Source organism: Heloderma suspectum, chromosome 2, assembly GCF_057233095.1.
Source record: "Heloderma suspectum isolate Gila_16-S chromosome 2, 16-S_ref, whole genome shotgun sequence".
Classification (NCBI taxonomy): Eukaryota; Metazoa; Chordata; class Lepidosauria; order Squamata; family Helodermatidae; genus Heloderma; species Heloderma suspectum.
The window spans coordinates 338220364-338240133 of NC_139459.1; the positions used below are offsets into that span (position 1 = coordinate 338220364).

Below are 19770 nucleotides of genomic sequence, written 5' to 3' on the forward strand. Positions count from 1 at the left end.
GCATAGGGCACTATTGTGTGCACATAGTTAGTGTCCTTTCTTCACGGCCTCTCCTTCCCCCAATATAAAACTGCAGAATCTCATTCATTGGAAGACTCAACACTTAATCTGCGTGTTGAGGCTGGGCTCCCTCAGTTCAGTGAAGAAGTGATGAATGCACTTGGTCACAAACTGCAAAGTGACAGGGAAGGGGCTAGTTTCCCAACCACCATCTTCCTCCCCTACTATAAACCACTGACTTCCCATTCCAAAGCCTCCATACTCACAGAGGCCATGGCAAAGAAAGAGTGAGCCCTGCTTATTCATGTCACTAGGAGTGAGCTGGCGGCTCTTCCTTAGAAACTCCCAGGACACAAACAGCACTATCAGGAGATTACACAAGACTTTGGCGTAAGCCTTGGCTGCAGCCACATGCTGCTTCCTCTGTGAAACTACCCATTTAGTGACACTGCAGCGATCCAAAGTGGATGGCCGGGGAAGTGGGGAGAGATTCAGTAGCAGAAGCAGTTCCTCGCTAGGTGCTTGGACAGAAACCCACAGGCCTTGCACCAAATGGCAATGGCCCACTCTTGGGATAATTTGGTTTTCACAGGATATAGCTCCCCCCCCCCCCGCTGCTTCTTTCTTCTGGCCACCAAAAAAAGAAAAGAGAATCATTTAGCTCATTCATAGCAAGCAGAGCTTCCAGTTTTAAGCACTGCCACAAACCCATCTCCTCAGCCATGTTATTGGCTGCGGGATATCCAACGAAATTTATTTGTGGTAGGGTCAGGGGTGGTTACTTAACAACCACCAAAGAACAGGACAAGCGAGGATACCAATTTGCAGGTGCTAATTTATATGTATAGGCGAAAATTTTGAACTCATTATTGTAATTCAAACAGAAATGCAGACCATCTCACCACAGTGTGCAAGACTGGGACCTGTGCTTCCGCCTGTTCTGTCTGCTGTCCAGGTGCTAACTGTGGACAGGCAACAGTTCTCACAGTCCTTTATCTTTAAACCAGAGTTGGACAGACAGCCCTTCAAAGAGAGCAGCCTTCCCCAACCTGGCCCCCCCGAGGTGTGTTGGACTGCAACTCCCATAATTCCCAGCCAGCATGGCCACTGGCCACTCAAGATGTGGTGCTGGCCACTAGCTTACATGGCTCCTAAACTGGATTGGACAAAGTGATGTTAAGTCAACAGCAGTGAGCCATGACAGCGAAATGGAAGCTCCAGGTGTAGAGCTGAACGGCGGATGCTGGGGACAGATGACCGGGCAGTTACGAAAAAGCTTGTGGCAAACAAACCACACAATTCCTTTGCCAAATAAAAATAAATTAGTAAGGGACAGGAGCCACCAATGCAAAGACGCCAAAGCTCAAATACGGCCACTGTGAGCAGAATGCTTGTAGGCACTGTTCTGGCATCACACCTCTGCTCCAGTTCTGGAAGGGAAGGCAATCAAAGGGCTAGTACAACATACCTGAAGCTATAGAACAGGCTTCCCCTGCCTGGAGACCCCTGGAAAAAGCATGGACTATAACTACCATCATCCTCAACTGGGAATGCTGGGAGCCGTAGTGCAACATGCCTGGAGGGCACCAGGTTGGTGAAGGCCTGCTTCTTCGACGGGCAGGGTTCTCAGTGCATTAAATCACACCAACCTCATTACACACCAGCCTCCATCATCCCAACTGCGGCCAGCCAGACATAAAATAGAGCAGCCCTTTCCCAGGTCTCACTCGACAGTGTAGGAAAACTGGGCTTCTACTGCAGTATTTCCCAACGACTGCGATTCAGCTTCCTGCACTGCCTGGCTCCTTCTTAAAAATCCTTGCCACTCAGAACACAGCAGCTGCTTTCCTCATCGCAAGACCCAGGCTGTGGCCATTTGCCCAGCTGTAGGAGAATTAGAATACTGGCAGCTTGGGAAGCTACAGAGTTGGGGGGCAGAGGGAAAGGGGGGGAGAGAAGGGAGGAGGAGAGAGAAGGGAGGAGGGGAGAGGGAGGGAGAGAGGGAGGGAGAGAGAGAGAGAGAGAGAGAGAGAGAAGGCAGCATGCTGTCTTTATACCAATATGGGGGGTGGGGGAGAGATAGAATGACTTATGAATCAGACACGTGGGACCCCAGAATATAGCTCAATATGGGGACTCCATGTCCTGAATAGGAGTTTGCTCACACCAGAGGCATCTGTTCTCCTTAACACCGTTGCTAAAAAAAAGGACAGAACTACACATTCTCGGCACATGTGTGTTTTCAAACCTGCATTACAGGAGATAAGAGTGCGGGTTGTGTGTCTACGCGCGCACTTAACCCCTCCTATATTTGCCAATTCATCCCTACATGTCTTCCCCCCCTCAAGCTTGCTTCTGGGTTTGGAGTCTAGTGTGGGGTGGTGGAAAAGAGTTCTGACTAGTGTCCAATCAGATTCACTGCAAGTCTTCCACCGCTTGCGCTCCAGCTGCCTTCCTATTTGCTTTGTTGCCCTTGGCTCCCCAGAATACCCAGGAGCTGACCAGGCTCGGCTCGGCAGAAGGGGGCACTTAGGAGTAACCGTGTCAGCCACCACAGTCATCTCCAGATTCCACAGAGTGCCAGCCCTACCAACTAGAAACCCCACTCCCAGCGCAAGGAATCTCTGGAATCCTGTAGGTTCCATAAACTTCCTGAGGTGGACCATCCTACTTGGTTCCCTATTTCCGCACAGGGGAACAGCTGCTGTGAGTCAAGAACTCCACAGGAAGAGATCCAAGCATGACATGGGAGTTAAGAGTCAAATTCTCCTCTCTTGGACCACCAGTCTTTGGTCCAGTTGAGAAAGCCAACTCAAGAGAGGGTCCTGCTACCTGGGTTGGCCAATGACATAATGGGATAGCCCCATGTTTGTCATGGCAGTCATCTGAGCTGCCCCTGTCAAGGCATGAATTTGAGCTTCCACCCACCCCCCACAAGACTAACAATCCTGGGGGTCCTCTACACCAAGACCAACTCTGTGAGTTCAGGCAGAAAGGCTGCTGAGCAGCAGGTTGGTCAGTACACCAGTTGAATCCCTAATCTATCCTTACTTGAGTGCAACATGATGCACTCAAAACTGGAACCCTACCAGATAGGAAGAAGTAAGGGACACAGAGATGGAATTCTGACAGATCACAGCAATGCCACATCCCCGGCCTTCAAATCTATGTTGATGCCGAATTCAGTAGCCGTGTGGACAGAGCCAAGAGAAGTCAACTGCGCCCTGGTTTCGGTGATACCAGCCAGATAAGTAAACTTAATATGCAACAGCCCTCTGCTGGTGGTGTGTTGTCTTCTGTCTATACTGTCAGGTTAGCCAATTTCTTGATTTAGCTTTTAAAGAGTAAAGTATTCCACTAGATCGGGTGGGGAACTTCTTTTAGCCTGAGGGCCAAATTCAGTTTCACGGAAGCTCTTGGGGGTTGCATTCCAGTGGTGGGCCAAAATACAAAAAATACAAAATACAAAAAATATCAGGATATTGTAATGTAAATCTCTTACTGCCAGTAACTAAGCCTTAGGAGAGACAGCTCAACTTTTTAGAATGTGGAAAAAACTGCACAAACAGCAGGATTGGGGGGCCAGGGGAAGGAGGCATGGCCATCTGGGGAATCCCAGAGGGCCCAATCTGGCCCATGGGCCTGAGGTTCCCCCAACCCTGCATTAGATGGAACAGGAATACTGCTTATTAAGCTTAAACTAGGTTCATCACTTTCTCCTTCTATCTTCTCCCATCCTGGCTGGTTTAATATTTCCATTAGGGTCAAGCAGTTGGTCAGAGCAAGCCTCTCAAAGTGAAGAGTATATCAGCTGGGAACTCCCCACAGTCTCAGACCATCCAGTCTGTCACCTGCCACATAGGGGACCCTTGTACCACTGCTGGGATGGAGGACTGTGGTGCAGGGTACTATCATGGCAAGGATGGTGCCATCAGTATGGCATTTCCAAACCTATGCAACTGCATGATGCGGGGTTCTTCCTGGGTTAGACAAGAGTGACCAGGGAGTGTGGCAGGAGTGGTAGTATGGGTACTGGGTAATATCCAATGGGTTGTATCCAATATTAGTCCTATGCATTTTGAGGGGCCTGCTCTAAGTTAGACTAACACTGGATACAATGCACAGTCCTGTTAATAAGGGGACTAAAGATCCAGCTGGAACTGGTGTGTTGCTGTGAGTCGAATAACATGAACTAAAAAAAGGCCTATGGCCCATCGCACAAAAAGGCCACATGATGCCACTGGGTAGAGGATGAGGTCTCTAGACTGCATTGGTGCAACCAAGGAGTTCAAGTCCCAATATTGCTTGAGTGGCGTTCCCCAGCCTGATGTGCTCTGGCTGCTTTGGACTACAACTCCCATCTTCCACAACCACTGGTCATGCAATGGAAGTTGCAGTCCAAAGTATCTGGATGGGCACTAGGCTGGGGAAGGCTGAGTTTGAGTGACACTTTGCGTTTCCAACGAGACATTACCATTTGGGTGGCAACTCATGCCAAGTAAATGGGGTTTGCCCCATAATGATGCAAGGGCAGCACATCCCCCCGTCCCCACATCCACATCATGGCCCTGCCACTGAAACACAGCAGCTTTCAAAATTACAAGAGGAAGTGAAGGCCATTTGTCACTCTGATCTTTCCTTAGCCCAACAGGTGCAACAGTAGCCCATGGCAGGAGTGCAGGTAACTGGACTGTAGGAACAGAAAGGAAAGAGGGATCAACTGGCAGCGCTTTTCCTCATCCCTGGCTTGGAAGTAAATGAAGTTGAAGGAAAGGGATCCAACAGGCCTTGGAAGAGGGACCCAAGGAAAAACAAAAGGCTTGACTGAGAAAACCCAGCCACCTTCAGTTCCTTGCAAGAGGAAAAAAGGTGGGATATAAATGTAAAAAACAAACAAACCCCAATCCAAGTTGTCTCAAAGGCCCTTGGCACAAATTAAATCAGGGAATTTGCTCTTATACACATTTGTTGAGCAATCACACTTGGAAGACTGTGTACAGTTCTGGTCACCGCACCTAAAAAAGGATATTGTAGAGTTGGAAAAGGTGCAGAAAAGGGCACCCAAAATGATCAAGGGGCTGGAGCAGCTCCCCTACGAGGAAAGGTTATAACATCTGGGACTGTTTAGCTTAGAGAAAAGGCGACGTGTACAAAATCATGTATGGCACAGAGAAACCTAGGGTCATCCCATGAAGCTGAATGCTGAGAGATTTGGGGCAGATAAAAGGATGTACTTCTTCACACAGTGCGTAGTTAAACCATGGAATTTGCTACTACAAGTTGCAGTGATGGCCACCACTTTGGATAGCTTTAAAAAGGGACTGGACAAATCCATGGAGGAAAGGGTCATCATTGCTGGGGAACATGAGCGGGAGGGTGCTATTGCACTGATGTCCTACTTGTGGTTGGCCATTGTGTGAAGAGAATGCTGGACTAGATAGAACCTTGGTCTGATCTAGCAGGGCTCTTCTTATGTTCTTATGATAACGCCCACCACTTCATGCGTTGCATTGAAGAGGCTGAAAAAGCGGGGGAAAGACCAGCCTAATGAAGGCACAGACTAAATTAAAGATGCAGAAATAAGCAAAGCAACTATGTGCACTTCCCTGGAGGGGCCTGACCTGCATCTGAGTTTAGCAACAGGAGTGATACAAGCAACCAGGCCCAGGTCAAGATCAAGACATTCATCCATGTGCAAGGAATACTTCTGACGGAAGCAAAGGGAAAGTCTACATGACATGCAGCCTTGTATTAGACATCCCTGCTCCCTAAGGCTTGGGGAAAAGACACTTTCACTGCCAGCCAAACCTCATGCCCTCTGTAGGCAGGGGGCTGTAAGGAATTGTCATACTGCGTTAGACTAACAGGCCAGGCCAGCCTAGAATAGGCAAATCACCATTGGCCAGCAATGGCCTCTTGGAGGGTCTCAGGCAGAGGCCACTTTACATCTGGGGATGGAAGCCAAAGCCTGAGAAGTGCCAAGCACGGCCCCTCCCCACAGAGTTCTCAACACACTTACAGGGAGCTGTTAGGGAGCTCATCCGGGAAGCTGCCAGGAGGGAGGGAGGAGTCTGCCTGCTCCTGTATACTGCCACTCCCCGTTACCATCTGCCAGCTGCCAAAGTCGGTAGAGATGGAGGATCCTGGCAGAGAGTGGTCAGCCGATCTGGGGCAGAGAGAGAGATGAGACGATGCAAGTCAGTGGCTTTGTTCAGCAACAGGCCCTCATTGGTGCCGGGCCCCTCGGAATTACACTGGCAGGTGTGTCTCGAGAGTGGGCATCAAGGAGGCCACACGGTGGCAGGTCGCGGAGGCCAAGGTGCATCTCTCTACTGCAGTGAGAAAAGAAAGAGATGCTGAGCTCATTAAGAGGACAAAAGCACTGAATGGCAAGGCAGGCTGGACTGAGCCGAACCAGCGGTTAGGCATGCAGGAGCTGCGAAAGCCAAGAGCAATCCTGCCCAGAGAGCCCGAGGAGTTGATGCTGCTCCCAAACAAGAGCGTCCACAGTCTCATGCAGGCCAGCAGGCTGATCCAATACAAGTTTGTGGGGTGGGGATAGAAAAAAAAGAAGAACTGGGCTTGGCTTGTGCTGGGGGGGGGGGGGGCTTCTCGCCTTCCCTGCACCTCCCAGCCAGATGGGAGCTCATGTCCTGAAGCAATATCCCCCGTTTTCTTTTTCCTAGAAGATGGGAGGCAGAGCCTCACGGAGACATGGTGGAGGAGAGAGGCAGGCAGCTGCGACAGTCTTGTGCTACAGGAAGGCTAAGCTGCAACAGGCATTTACGGCAAGAAAGTCAGCCCGGGAGCAACAGGACAGAGAGGAAACCCCAGCGAATTTCAGCAGCAGCCTCGAAGAGCAGAGCCCGCCTAGCCCCGTTCTCATCTTCCTCCAAGAAAAGCCTTTCAGCCCCTCACCATGTTCACGTCCTTCCCCCTTGTCCTCAATGACCAACACACAGCCACTAAGCATTAAGCAATAGTACAAGCTGGGTGATTTGGAAGTAGTAAAGCTGATGGGAGCAAAGCAGCATCAGTTCTGCAGCAGCAAGCTCATAAAGGTAGCAGTTAAAAAAGACCCTTCAGGCAATTGCTTTCAATTGGAGCCCCAGCAGCTGCTGGCATTTTGCAGTAGCATCAGCACTCCTTACCTGAAAGGTCATTTGGATGCACAGGGAATAATCCAGATTTTTAGTCTGAAAAGGCCACGATACCACGGATAAAAATGGATTGGCTTCTGCTTTTGGCATACACCACCTCCCCTCCCCCAGTCAGAATCTCAAGTTGCCACCTTTGAGAAGAGAGTTTTGCCTTCCAGCTCCTTACTAGAACTGGCCCACTGACTGGGTTGTTGGTTCCTTAATGAACTGAAATGTGGGCTCAACATCATGAATGTATTTATTCCCTGCCTCTTCAGCCATAAGGTATTCAAGGTAGCTTGCAGTCCAGGATAAAAAGCTCTGGTCTTTTTGACAAAACCAATAGCATGACAGAGGGGAAGTAGGCAACATAAGAACAAGCCTCCTGGGTCAGAGAGGAAGTTCATCGAGTCCAGAATCCTGCTTCCCATAACGGCCAATCGGATGCCTCCAGGAAGCTCACAAGCAGGGCTTGCAGGAAATAGCCCTTCCCTGCTGTTGCTCTTCAGCCACTGGTATTCAGGGGCCTACTGCCCATATGGAATAGGAGGTTCCATATAGCCATTGTGACTAGTAGCCACCGACTATGGCTATCAATAAACTGCTAAGGACCACCACTGTGATGGTTGTTAGCTAGGCAGAGGGACCTGCTGATGTGCCTTTCCTCTTGCTTCTCTGCTAACAACTTTGAGGGAGGTGTGGATTTGCACCACAGAAACAGGCCAAGAATGAAGCAACCTTTGCCTTCACAGCAATCTCCAGCTGTCTCACTGGGGAGGGATCCATGCATGTGCTTGCTGCATCTTTAAGGTATAGCATAACAGAGCAAAGGATTGGGGGGGGAGGGAAGGAAGCACCCATCTGTGCTTGCCTCTGCTTTGAAGGTGTTTACAAGCAAGAGCTCTGAAACCCAGACATCTCTTGAAGAGAAGGAAACCAGCAAGCTTAGCTTACAGGATGTTGAAGCAAGGCTGAGGAACGGCGATGTGGGAGAACTAGAAGCACAAGGAAAGTGGAGGGGGAAGGAGGAACAGATGAATCTGGTGGGGTCAGGCGTTAGTGACTCCCTGAAGCAACCAGCACACAGACTCCCTCTATTGCAGTCATAGCAACCATTCTCCCACCTTTTGCAATGGAGGGCAACATGGCTGGTTGAAAGCCTTCATGCAAACAGAAGAAAGGGTTTGGCAAATGGCTGACCAAGGAGAGAGAAAGAATATCCTTGACGACTGGAAGGACATCAATGTTGCTGTTGTGGAGATCAAGGAAGTGGGGGTGGAAAGGAGGACAGATCTCCATGGTAGGGTTCAGATAGTAAAGAGGCCTTCTGCAATCCTAACCGATAGGAAAGATCATTTTGGCAAAAAGATCTGGTAGGAAAGGTCATTTCAGTCCCAAAACAAATGAATGAGAGATGCAGTTCCCGTAATTCTCATGAATCACACCAGTCTATCTTTTAAAAAATGAAGAAATGCCAAGAGGGAAAAAACACCCAATGTGCTCCATGAGCAAAAGGGTGGGACATAATGTAACTGAAGAACCTGAAATCTAAATCCACCCCAAAGCACATTGCTCTGGATATTTTAAGTTTTTCAGAGATTTGGAGTCCTTGCCTTCTCATACACTCTGGCAAAGTTCACATAATTCAGCTTGCCAATGAAGTAGCCCGTCTAAGAACTGAAATCCATAGGATACCAACTGCCAGGATTAGAGTGCAAGAAGGAGAGCCAATGGAGAAAATGGTGGCTTCTTGATCAGCAAAGTAGAAGTGAGAGAAAAGCCAAGGAGAGAGATCTGGCATGTCCATAGAAACGCAAAGCTGGAGACACACAGCCAAAGAGATTCTATGCCAAGGGTTCCCAGGATTTACCAATGTATTCTCACCCATCTGCACAATTCATATTATAGAATCTAGCACTAGATTTTGTGTCCTGGCATTGTCTGTTTCCATTAAAAAACATATCAACTTTCTAGCCCTCAGCGTTTCAAAGAAGAGTTGAGAGAAAAAAGTAATATTGAGAAAAAGGTAATTTGGGCATGCTGTTCACATGGGGCTTATGTGCCCAGTCCATCCTCCCAGATAGCTTTGTCTCCATTCCCTGAAGTAATGTCCCTTCTTGCGTTTCTATCACCACAGGTCTTTCTAAAATTCTCCAAAATTCCACAAAAGCCCAACTCCTGTCAATTTCAATTATGCACATTAAACCACTCCTGCATGAGCGAAATGACTGACGTGATTTCTGTGAGCATACTATTGTAGTCATCTCAGCTCTGAACCTAGATTATGCTTTATATACAGAGCACCCCCGCCTCAAATAATGCCGGAGAAGGTAGGAGAGACATTTTCTTATAATAATCCACCAGATACCAAGATAAGCAGAAACATGAGCTCTGCCAACAGGGAACAGAGGATGAGGCAAGCATTAAGGGTTGGGGGGGACGGGACACTGATGGGAGGTGCTCAACCCTGGTTGCTGGAGAATGCCCTAGAAACGCCCTGGCTCTCGGTGGTAGGACACATGGTTTGCATGTAGCAGGTCCTGAGTTCAAGGATCCCAAATAGCAGTGCTAGCAGGAGATGCCTCTACCTAAGGTCCTAGGGAGCCAGCGGCCTTCATAGTAGACCAGTGTTTCCCAACCTAGGACATTCTGTATGTATTGGATTAAAACTCCCATCATCCATAGCCAGGATGGCCATACTGTTTGGGGATGGTGGGAGTTGTAGTCCAACACATCTGGAGAGCACCAGGATAGGGAAGGCCACAGTAGACAATACCAGTGGTCTGAACATACAGAATATAGCTTGATATGTTCAAAAAAGAACTTGTCCCCTTTTGCTGGAGAACAGAGCCAGCCCTACCATTAGGCAAAGTGAGGCAGCTGCCTCAGGCAGCAGATGCTGGGGGAGGGGGCAGTAGGAGCAAGTTGCTAAAGAACACACCTGTGTGTGCCATGAGGCCTGCGCCCCCTAAGCTAGCATGCTGCCCTCAGGTGTGGCAGAGGATACTGTCCTGTCACCAGTGTCGAAATAAGATTCAAAAGCCAGTCCTGTCAGCTTCCGTATGTGGAACAGGGGCAGATACTATCTTGTCCTTCACCTCAGGCAGCAAAATGACTTGGGCCAGCTCTGCTGGAGAATGTTCCAGAAACTCGCTAGCTCTAATCCTTCTGCTCAGGCAAGCAACACTTTCCTCTCTCTTCAATCTTCTTTCTGCCTAACTTCCTCAGAGTTTGAGCTCATTCTTCCCTCAAGAGGAGACACTAGAGTACAATATAGAGGAATGTCATTTGGCTGAGGATCCTTGGACAGAGAAAAAACAAAAGGTAATTTTTAAAATATGAGGAAGAAGATGGCAACACCTAACAATAGCCAACACTTCAGACCACACATACATCTTCCTTTCCTACTTCAAGCCTATAGTCATCTGAGCAACACCAACACCCCTCGGATGCTCAGTGCAGCTACCCAACTCCAGTGGAAGAGAGCAGCAGAATGCCTAGCAAGACAGACGCTGCTGCAGCTCACCAGCCAGTTAAGCAATGGGAGCCTTGCAGTGTCAAGCACCAAGGAGCTTTCCCTTCCAAGTGAGAGGGGCAAACAACTAACAGACGGGATGCAAACGAAGTCAAATTTCCACTGGTGGATTAGACTTGCTAAAACATTTGGGAAATGCCGGTGGTCCAAAATGGGTGCTGGTGGCACTATATTGAAACTCAGGAGCCAAGTCAGAATGATGGCATTCCGTTAGAATTTTTATTAGGCAAGGGGACATTATGATGGTCTGTTCTTACTGCCCCTCTCACCTTCCTCTGTCCTTTACAAGGAATTTCTCGTATGTATGTTAAGATCGTAAGTCTCTGACTTCGTGGTCTGCCTGTGCTTCCCTACTCAGAGGAGGGCATCACCATCCTTCCCTGGTGAGTGGTGAGCTCAAACCAATTAGAACTCCACTTCTTAACACCACTGCAACAGAACAGGGTAGGTGATGCTTAATTAGCATAGACTCCATGTCATGCCACAGTCTGTCACTTAAAAGTATAGGCATTCAAGCTACTTATGGAGAACACAAAAACAGAAGAAAAAAAAAACATGGCATCCTGCAAAAATAAGCAAATCTGTACCGTAGCTCTCAGTATTACAAAGGTTGAGAACTGCTGATGGGGGGTGTGGGGAGGAGTGGAACAAGAAAGCTCCCTCTTTATCTCAAGTATGGTGATCAGTTATACAGTACTTGACAACATGGCTTTAATCTTTTTTAATATTGTGATTTTAAAATTGTTTGTGTTGAGCTCATCACTATTTGCTCCATGAAAGGCCTGGAAAGATGTTTCCTTATTCCTGTGAGTGGGATGGCAGAGCTGCCTTGAAGACCCCTTTGGGACTATCAAGGCGAGAGATGCAAATAAAATCTGGCCCACAAGATGCTTGTCACTTAAATTATGGGCACCTGCTTACAATTATTATTAATCAAAAGTCAGTGACAAATTGTTCTGGGAGGTGAAAGGCTGAAGAACTGCTTAGGCAATCTACTGCCTGTATTGCACACCATGAAAATGCATGGATTGTGTCTGTTACAGAGGAGTGCAATGCAGGGCAGGGGATCTATATGGGTCATCCCCCAGTTAGAAGAGGGACTTCAGACTGTACTGTGGTCTGAAGTCTATCACTGTCCATTGCCTGCAATGCATTTACTACCCCAGTAATCTGTGTCTCAATGCTCCCTCCCCCTTCAACTTGCTGGTTTTGACCTATAAAGCCTTACACGGCTTGGGATCACAATAACTGACAGAGCCTCTCCCGGAATGAACTTACCTGTCCACTCTGACAAGTTCTGAGACCTACCTCTAAGGGAGGTTTGGAGGATGGCAACAAGAGAGAGGGCCTTCTTGGTGGCAATCCCTCGACTGTGGGATTCTTTCTCCCCCACCTGGAGCCAACAGTCATCTTTTCAGCGCCAGGTTAAAATTTTCCTCTAGCCCCAGGGATTTGACCGCATATGATGAGGCTTTTTAATGTTTTATTGTTCGATGTTTTAACTGTTTCACACTGTGTTAAATTTTTGCATGTTATATTTTTGTATGTTTATATTATGTTTTAACACGTTGTAAACTGCCCAAAGAGCTTTGGCTATTGGTTGGTATAGAAATGTAATGAATTAATGAATTAATGAAAACAAACACAAAATGCACCAACAATATGCAAGTATGCTGACATGGTTTTTCTGGTCATGAGATGTGCAACTGGTTTTTTAGAGCAAGAATTCCAGATCCAACCAGGCTCTGAGGGTTTCTTGGTCTTAACATCAGGACAGATCAAAGGAAGGAAGAACCTTACAAGATGAACATGGAAGTTGCTTCACAGCTCCTCACATGAGAGGGGCGAGCACGCTGCTTGTTTATAGGGACTTCCTGACAGCTGTTCCAGACCCTGGCTATGCATGGCCAGAATGTGCCACCCTGCTCCCACCCCTACAGCTCTCAAAATGGAGGAAGGTGGAAATCTCTTCACACCATCCAGAGCGGCAAGCCAGCCCCATCAAACAGAAGGGAGGCTAATGAGGGCAAGACAGACCGCAACAGTGCTGCCCTCTGCTCTAGCAGGAAGACCATTAAGATCCACTGGGTCTTCAAGCAGCCCAGAGAGTCTAAGCTGCAGCTATGGAGAAAGGGTTTCATTTAATTAGGTCACTCCTTCCCACTGCACCACCTTTCGCTGGCAGGAAGAGCTATCTGGGTTTCTGAGAGCTCAGACATCACTTTCTTCAGCTTGGACAGTCAGTCAAATCAAGTCAGCTGGGAAGGAGGGGGGGGGGAGAGGAAACTAACACACACAAATGTGCCAAACTGTGGTGGTCCAAAAATGGAATTTGAGCTCAGCCCCAGGACTTAGCTTGAGATGAGGCTCATCTGACTTATATTTGCAGTGACATTTTTGTATGAACATATGAACCTGCCTCATACTGTGAGGCTGTGCGCCCATCTCGCCCAGTCTGGTCGACCCTGGCTGGAGGTGGTTCTCTAGAGTCTTAGGCAGAGAGGACTTTCATGTCCCCTTCCAACTGGAGGGGCCTGGGATTGAACCAGTGACCTTCTGCATGCGAAGCAGGTACTCTACCATTAAGCTGTGGCTTTATCAATAGCAGGGCTACATTCTGGAAAACATGAAGAGACAAAAGCCTTTTAAGCAGGCAGAGAATTCTATCCCGCCCCCCCCTTGCAGCCATCTCAAATGCACCCTGGATTCGGGCACTCAAGTTGCAGGACAAAGAGTTAGACTTCCAGCCAGGATCTTTCATTTTAGAAATTAAATGTTACATGTCATAGGAACACAGGAAGCTTCCTTATACTGAGTCAGATCATGAGTCAGATAATGGGTCAATCCAGCCTGGTATTGGCGACACTGACTGGCAGCAATGGCTCTCCAGGGTTTCAAGCAGGAGTTCATAGAATCATAGAATAGTAGGGTTGGAAGGGGCCTACAAGCCCATCGAGTCCAACCCCCTGCTCAATGCAGGAATCCAAATCAGAGCATCCCTGACAAATGGCTGTCCAGCCTCGTCTTGAAGGCCTCCAGTGTGGGAGAGCCCACCACCTCTCCAGGTAATTGGTTCCACTGTCGTATTGCTCTTACAGTCAGGAAGTTTTTCCTGATGTTCAGCCGGAATCTGGCTTCCTGTAACTTGAGCCCATTGTTCCATGTCCTGCACTCTGGGATGATCAAGAAGAGATCCTGGCCTTCTTCTCTGTGACAACCTTTCAAGTACTTGAAGAGTGCTATCATATCTCCCCTCAGTCTTCACTTCTCAAGGCTAAACATGCCCACTTCTTTCAGTCTCTCTTCATAGGGCTTTGTTTCCAGTCCCCTGATCATCTTAGTTGCCCTCCTCTGATGAACCCTCTCCAGTTTGTCTGCATCCTTCTTCAAGTGTGGTGCCCAGAACTGGACACAGTACTCCAGATGAGGCCTAACCAGTGCTGAGGAGAGGGGAACTAGTACTTCCTGGGATTTGGAAGCGATGCTTCTATTCATGCAGCCCAAAAGAGCATTTGCCTTTTTTGCAGCCACATCACATTGTTGGCTCATATTCAGCTTGTGATCGACAACAATTCCAAGATCCTTCTCGTTTGTAGTGTAGTTGAGCCACGTATCCCCCATCTTGTAACTGTGCATTTGGTTTCTTTTTTCTAGGTGCAGAACTTGGCATTTATCCCTATGAAATGTCATTCTGTTGTTTTCTGCCCAGCGCTCCAGTCTATCCAGATCACTTTGAATTTTGTTTCTGTCTTCCAAAGTATTAGCTATCCTGCCCAATTTTGTGTCATCTGCAAATTTGATCAGCATTCCCTGCACCTCCTCCTCCAAGTCATTAATAAAAATGTTGAAGAGCACTGGGCCCAGGACTGAGCCCTGCGGTACCCCACTCGTTACCTCTCCCCAGTTTGAGAAGGTCCCATTGATAAGCACTCTTTGAGTCCGATTCTGTAGCCAACTGTGGATCCACCGGATCGTTTTTTCATCTTGCCCACTTTGAGCTAGTTTGCTCATCAGGATATCACGGGGCACTTTGTCGAAAGCTTTGCTGACGTCGAGGTATATGATGTCTACAGCATTCCCACGGTCTACGAGGGAGGTTACTTGATCAAAAAATGAGATCAGATTTGTCTGGCAGGACTTGTTTTTGACAAATCCATGTTGGCTTCGAGTAATCACGGCATTGTTGTCAAGGTGCTTCCAGATGGATTGCTTTATCATCTGCTCCAGAATTTTCCCAGGGATTGATGTCAGACTGACTGGTCTGTAGTTCCCAGGTTCCTCCTTTTTACCCTTTGTGAAGATAGGGACAACGTTAGCTCTCCTCCAGTCACCTGGCACTTCCCCTGTCCTCCATGATTTCTGAAAGAGAATAGACAGCGGTTCTGAGAGTTCTTCTGCCAGTTCCTTTATGACTCTAGGATGCAGTTCATCTGGCCCTGGAGATTTGAACTCATTCAGAGTAATGAGGTGTTCCTATCGATCTCAAGCTGCAATCCTGCCCCTTCAGCCTGTACGTCGCCTTTGCCAGGGGGGTCATAGACCCTCTTTTGGGAGAAGACTGAGCCAAAGTAGGAATTGAGCACCTCTGCCTTTTCTTTGTCATCTGTTATCGTTTTGCCATCCTTATTTAATAGCTGAACCACCATTCCTTTCCTCTGCCTTTTACTATGCACGTAGCTGAAGAAAGCCTTTTTATTGTTTTTCGCATCCCTTGCTAACCTCAGCTCATTCTCAGCTTTAGCCTTCCTGACACCATCCCTGCAATTCTGTGCCATCTGCCTGTACTCTTCCTTTGTTACTTGGCCTTCTTTCCACTTCCTATATGTGTCCTTTTTTGTTTTCAGGTCATCCCTAAGCTTTTTGTGAAGCAACATTGGATTCTTCTGTTGTCTTCCACCTTTTCTTCTTGTTGGAATTGTTTGTGATTGTGCCTTGAGAATTTCCTTTTTTAAAAGCTCCCACCCATCTTGGACTCCTTTTCTTGTTAGTGTCGCTTGCCATGGGACTTCACTGATCATTGTTCTGAGTTTATTAAAATCAGCTTTCCTAAAATCCAGGGTACGCGTTTGACTACACTCGGCTTTTGCTTCCCTTAGAACCAAGAACTCAAGTACAACATGGTCGCTTTCCCCCAGAGTTCCTGTAACTGCTACTTTATCCACTAAGTCATCCCTGTTGGTTAGGATCAAGTCAAGGATAGCCGATCCTCTAGTTCCTTCCTCTACTTGCTGTAGGAGGAAGTTATCCGCCACACAAGTCAGGAATTTCCTGGAGGGGCCATGTTTTGCAGAATTTGTCTCCCAACAAATATCAGGGAAACTGAAGTCCCCCATTACTACTACATCAAGCTTCCTTAAAACATTGGCTATTTGCTTATCAAAAGTTTCATCCTTGTCTTCTCCTTGATTGGGTGGCCGGTAGTAGACTCCGACCACCAGGTTCCTTTTATTCTTTGCTCCATTTATTTCAACCCAGATGCTCTCGATGGGGCTACCAAGCTCCTCCTCCTGTATTTCTGTGCAGATATATGTATTTTTCACATACAGTGCAACCCCACCTCCCTTTCTGTTCCTCCTGTTCTTTTTGAACAAGTTATATCCTTCAATTGCTGTATTCCAGTCATAAGAGTCATCCCATCAAGTCTCAGTTATACCTATCAGGTCATAATTTCCCTCTTATATTAAGAGTTCAAGTTCTTTCTGTTTGTTTCCCATACTCTGGGCATTAGCATATAGACATCGAAGACCATGTGCTTCATAGTCTGGCTTTCTTCCTACATGTGTATGAAGACTATTATTGGGTGCTATCAGAGCTGTTCTCTCCATTGTAGTGCATGCGCCTACGTCCATTGTTACCCCCAACATTACATCTCCCTTCCCCGTAGGATTCAGTTTAAAGCCCTCCTGATGAACTTCTTCATGCTGTGGCCAAACACATTCTTCCCATCCTTTGTGAAGTGCAACCTGTCCCTTGCCAACAGCCCATCTTCCAGAAAGTATAGCCCATGGTCCCAGAATCCAAATCTCTCTTGTCATCACCACCTTCGTAGCCAGTCGTTCACCCGGAGTATTTTTCGTTCCCTTTCTATCTCTCTTCTAACTACTGGAAGGATGGATGAGAAAACTATCTGGGCCCCAAAGTTCTTGAGTTTCCTTCCCAAAGCTTCATTTGGGAGTTCTTCCAGCCCTTCCCTGGAGATGCAGAAAGCACACCTGGGGCCTTCTGCATGCAGGGCAGATGCTCTACCACTGAGCTAGACTAAGATGGTTGCATGGGCTGCTCATGTAAGCAGGAGGCAGGGAAGCGGGAAAGGGGGAAGGAGCCAATAACAGGGCCTCCCCTTGAGGACAGCAAGAAGTGTGGAGAGAACCAATTATCTGCATCATCTAATCCAGAGGTGGGTAGAAAGTAGATCTCCAGATGTTTTGGCCCGCAAACCCCAGCATTCTTGACCACTGGTCATACTGGCAGAGGCTTCTGGGAACTGAAGTCCAAAACATTTGGAGATCTACCTTCTTGCCCACCCTTGATCTAACTGGTCAATGAGCAACAACTACACAATCTTGGGAAAGGATACAGGTCATATACTGAAATCCCCCAGCCCGGTCTTCCTCTGGCTAGGGACAAGGTAGAGCCTTTCAGTAACTCTTGAGCCACCATTTCCCATCAGTAAAATAAGTTACCCCTTGAGAAGACAAAATCTGTTGCCACGGATGTCTCAAGTCAGGGCTGTACAGCATGTTGCACACGAAGTACATACAGGAAAAGATGTTTTAGCCCTTAAAGCAGAAGCAGGCAGACAACACCTTCTGAAATTTCTGAAGTCAGAGGGGTGGTGAAAAGAAATCCCCCGTTGGGTTGTGGGTGGGGCTGCCCAGCTCTTAGCCCTTTTCCACATGGCTAGCAATGCTAGAATAAATTATTATCCTCCAATAAAAATTAAAAGTGTAAATTGACGCATTTTAAAAACATAATCCTACAATCTGCATAGGTTAAAACAGTTTACAACACTCAGCTTTTCTTGATGCAGAAAGCTGATTTTATGTTTTGGGGTTTTGCTCTCTTTTTTTTAGCACCAAGTTCTGCTCCAACTACTGCTACCTATGACCAGCGGTTGCTTGTTTTTGCCTGATGTAAGCAGCTGCCTGTAATAAGCAGACACAGCACATAAATATTTAACCATAAGGACCAGAAACCTAATAATTACTCAATTACCAGCAGCTGGAGGGCAGAAGATCTCCGTGCCGACCCTTGGAAGCACAGCTGGCAAGTGAATGCCACTTGGCAGCCGGCGGCACTTCTCAGCCCTGCCGATTTGCTGCCATATTAGAGCATTTACCAGCCTGGCCCAGGGTGATAATTAAACGACCATTAAGGCCCAGAGCCAAGATGTTTCCCACACAAGCCACGTGCCAGGAGAGGATGCCTCAGCCATAACAGTCTCCTCGAGCAGTCAAAGCCAGTGGATCATCTTGGATGCCATCACAGGCCTTCTCCTGGACATGGGGGGGGGGGTGTTCCAGGCCATTCTAGACAACGCTGGGCATGCCCTAAAGTGCCCCATGCAAATACAGAAACAAGAGGCTGGTTTTGAGAGCCAGAAGCCTGAACTAGGACAGCAGCCAGCCCAATGGGGCCTAGGAAATCCAAAGGTTATCAGAGACACAAACAAAGCTCTTAAGGCTCTGGAGGAAGTATCTGTAGGTGGGAAACCTCCACCTGGCCATGACCAGTAAACCTGGTGAGGCCATACAATGGACTTGGCCCAGAGGCCGGTTTTAAAGTGAGAGTGATCTGGGCAAGGAGGGCAGGGGGAGTGGGGGAAAGAAAGCAACGTGCTGGAAAGTCTCATGCATTCAGAGCAGCGGTTGTGTTTTTGGCCTAAGGATCCAACTTACTTCCTTCAGCTTGAGATTATATGAACTAAAGAACCATCCAACACACATTGGAAGCAAATAGAGAAAGTCTGGAGTAGGGCATATCAAAGCGCTAGAAAAAACTGATTCCCCCCCCCCCCCCGCCACACACACACTTAGTCCCCCGCAACGTCACCCCAAGAGCTCCCTCCAACCAGCAGGAACTAAGACGATACTTTATATCTTGATAAAACTGCCCCTGAACCCAAAGCTCCCCTGCAGTCCCAAGGACACTGTACTGGCTTTATTTAATGGGTTTAGCAAAAGCGCATTCAGATGTGGCTTAGCCAATCTGCTAAGCCACATTAACGTCCTGCATGCTTCTTACGTGGCATTACGCCCGCTGCCTGCAGACAGACAGGGCCCCTTCCGCAGCATCGCCCCTGCTCCTTAGGCACAGCGCTGCGTTGAACGGAGGAGGCCCCAGGAGCCCGTTGTGCGCCAGCTGGCGAATGGCGCGGTGCAGAAGGGGCCACCCTGACTTCTCACGTGGCACTTGCTGGGAGGAGCTCCCAAGGTCGTTTGGCCTAGGGCAAGGATGACCAGGCAGTCTTTTTCTGCGGAGGGGTTTTAAATTAGCTCTGTATTAGAGTGACTTCGGGTGTGCTATCTTCCCCCACGATGGAGAACATCTCCATGCAGAGGAAAGCCACGTGTAGGAAGTGTGCCACAAGAATTTCTTGCGCCACAACCACGCAGGTTAGGCAGCCATGTAACGGCAGGTAAATCTGTCCTCATGCACATTTCATTCATAATGGGGCACGTGATGAGTAAATGCAGAGAACTGGGGGGGTGGGGAGAGATGTGGCTCATCAAATGGGTTGCCCACAAGGCAGCTCCGTGGTTGCAGCAGCACAGGACGACCAGGATGGAGGAAGAGGGCAGATCTGATCCGCAGGGCACTCGAGGCTTCCTTGCCCCTGCTGTCAAGAAAGCAGACACCCCCCCACCCGGCAATGCTGAACGATGCCATTTCCTCGCACTCCTTCACAGCTTCAGGCAATCCTAGTGCAGGGATGCACGTGCTTGCCAGCTTAACTACCAATATGCCTATTTGGCTTCAATTACGCTTCTCTGCTCTAGCCTGCAGAGACAGACAATGGTGGGTTTTCCTTCTGCCTTGTCTGCCTGCGTAACAGGAGACCCTACACTCGAGGGGGGTGGGGGGGTGCTTCTTCTC

The 19770-nt window shown here is 48.2% G+C and overlaps 1 protein-coding gene across 6 annotated transcripts in view; it reads right to left on the reverse strand.

The window, feature by feature from the left end:
• MTMR14 (myotubularin related protein 14) overlaps positions 1 to 19770 on the reverse strand; it is an 86213-nt gene that overhangs the window by 4484 nt on the left and 61959 nt on the right. For 3 of the 6 annotated variants that reach the window (XM_084840612.1, XM_084840614.1, XM_084840616.1), the window contains one exon: positions 6020 to 6166. The exons of 2 other annotated variants lie outside the window; for them this stretch is intronic. In XM_084840612.1, coding sequence (XP_084696738.1) covers positions 6020 to 6166 — 147 coding nt within the window. Of the gene's footprint in view, positions 1 to 6019; positions 6167 to 14918; positions 15034 to 19770 lie in introns of those variants that run through there. One more of the 6 variants, XM_084840615.1, reaches the window with a different exon arrangement.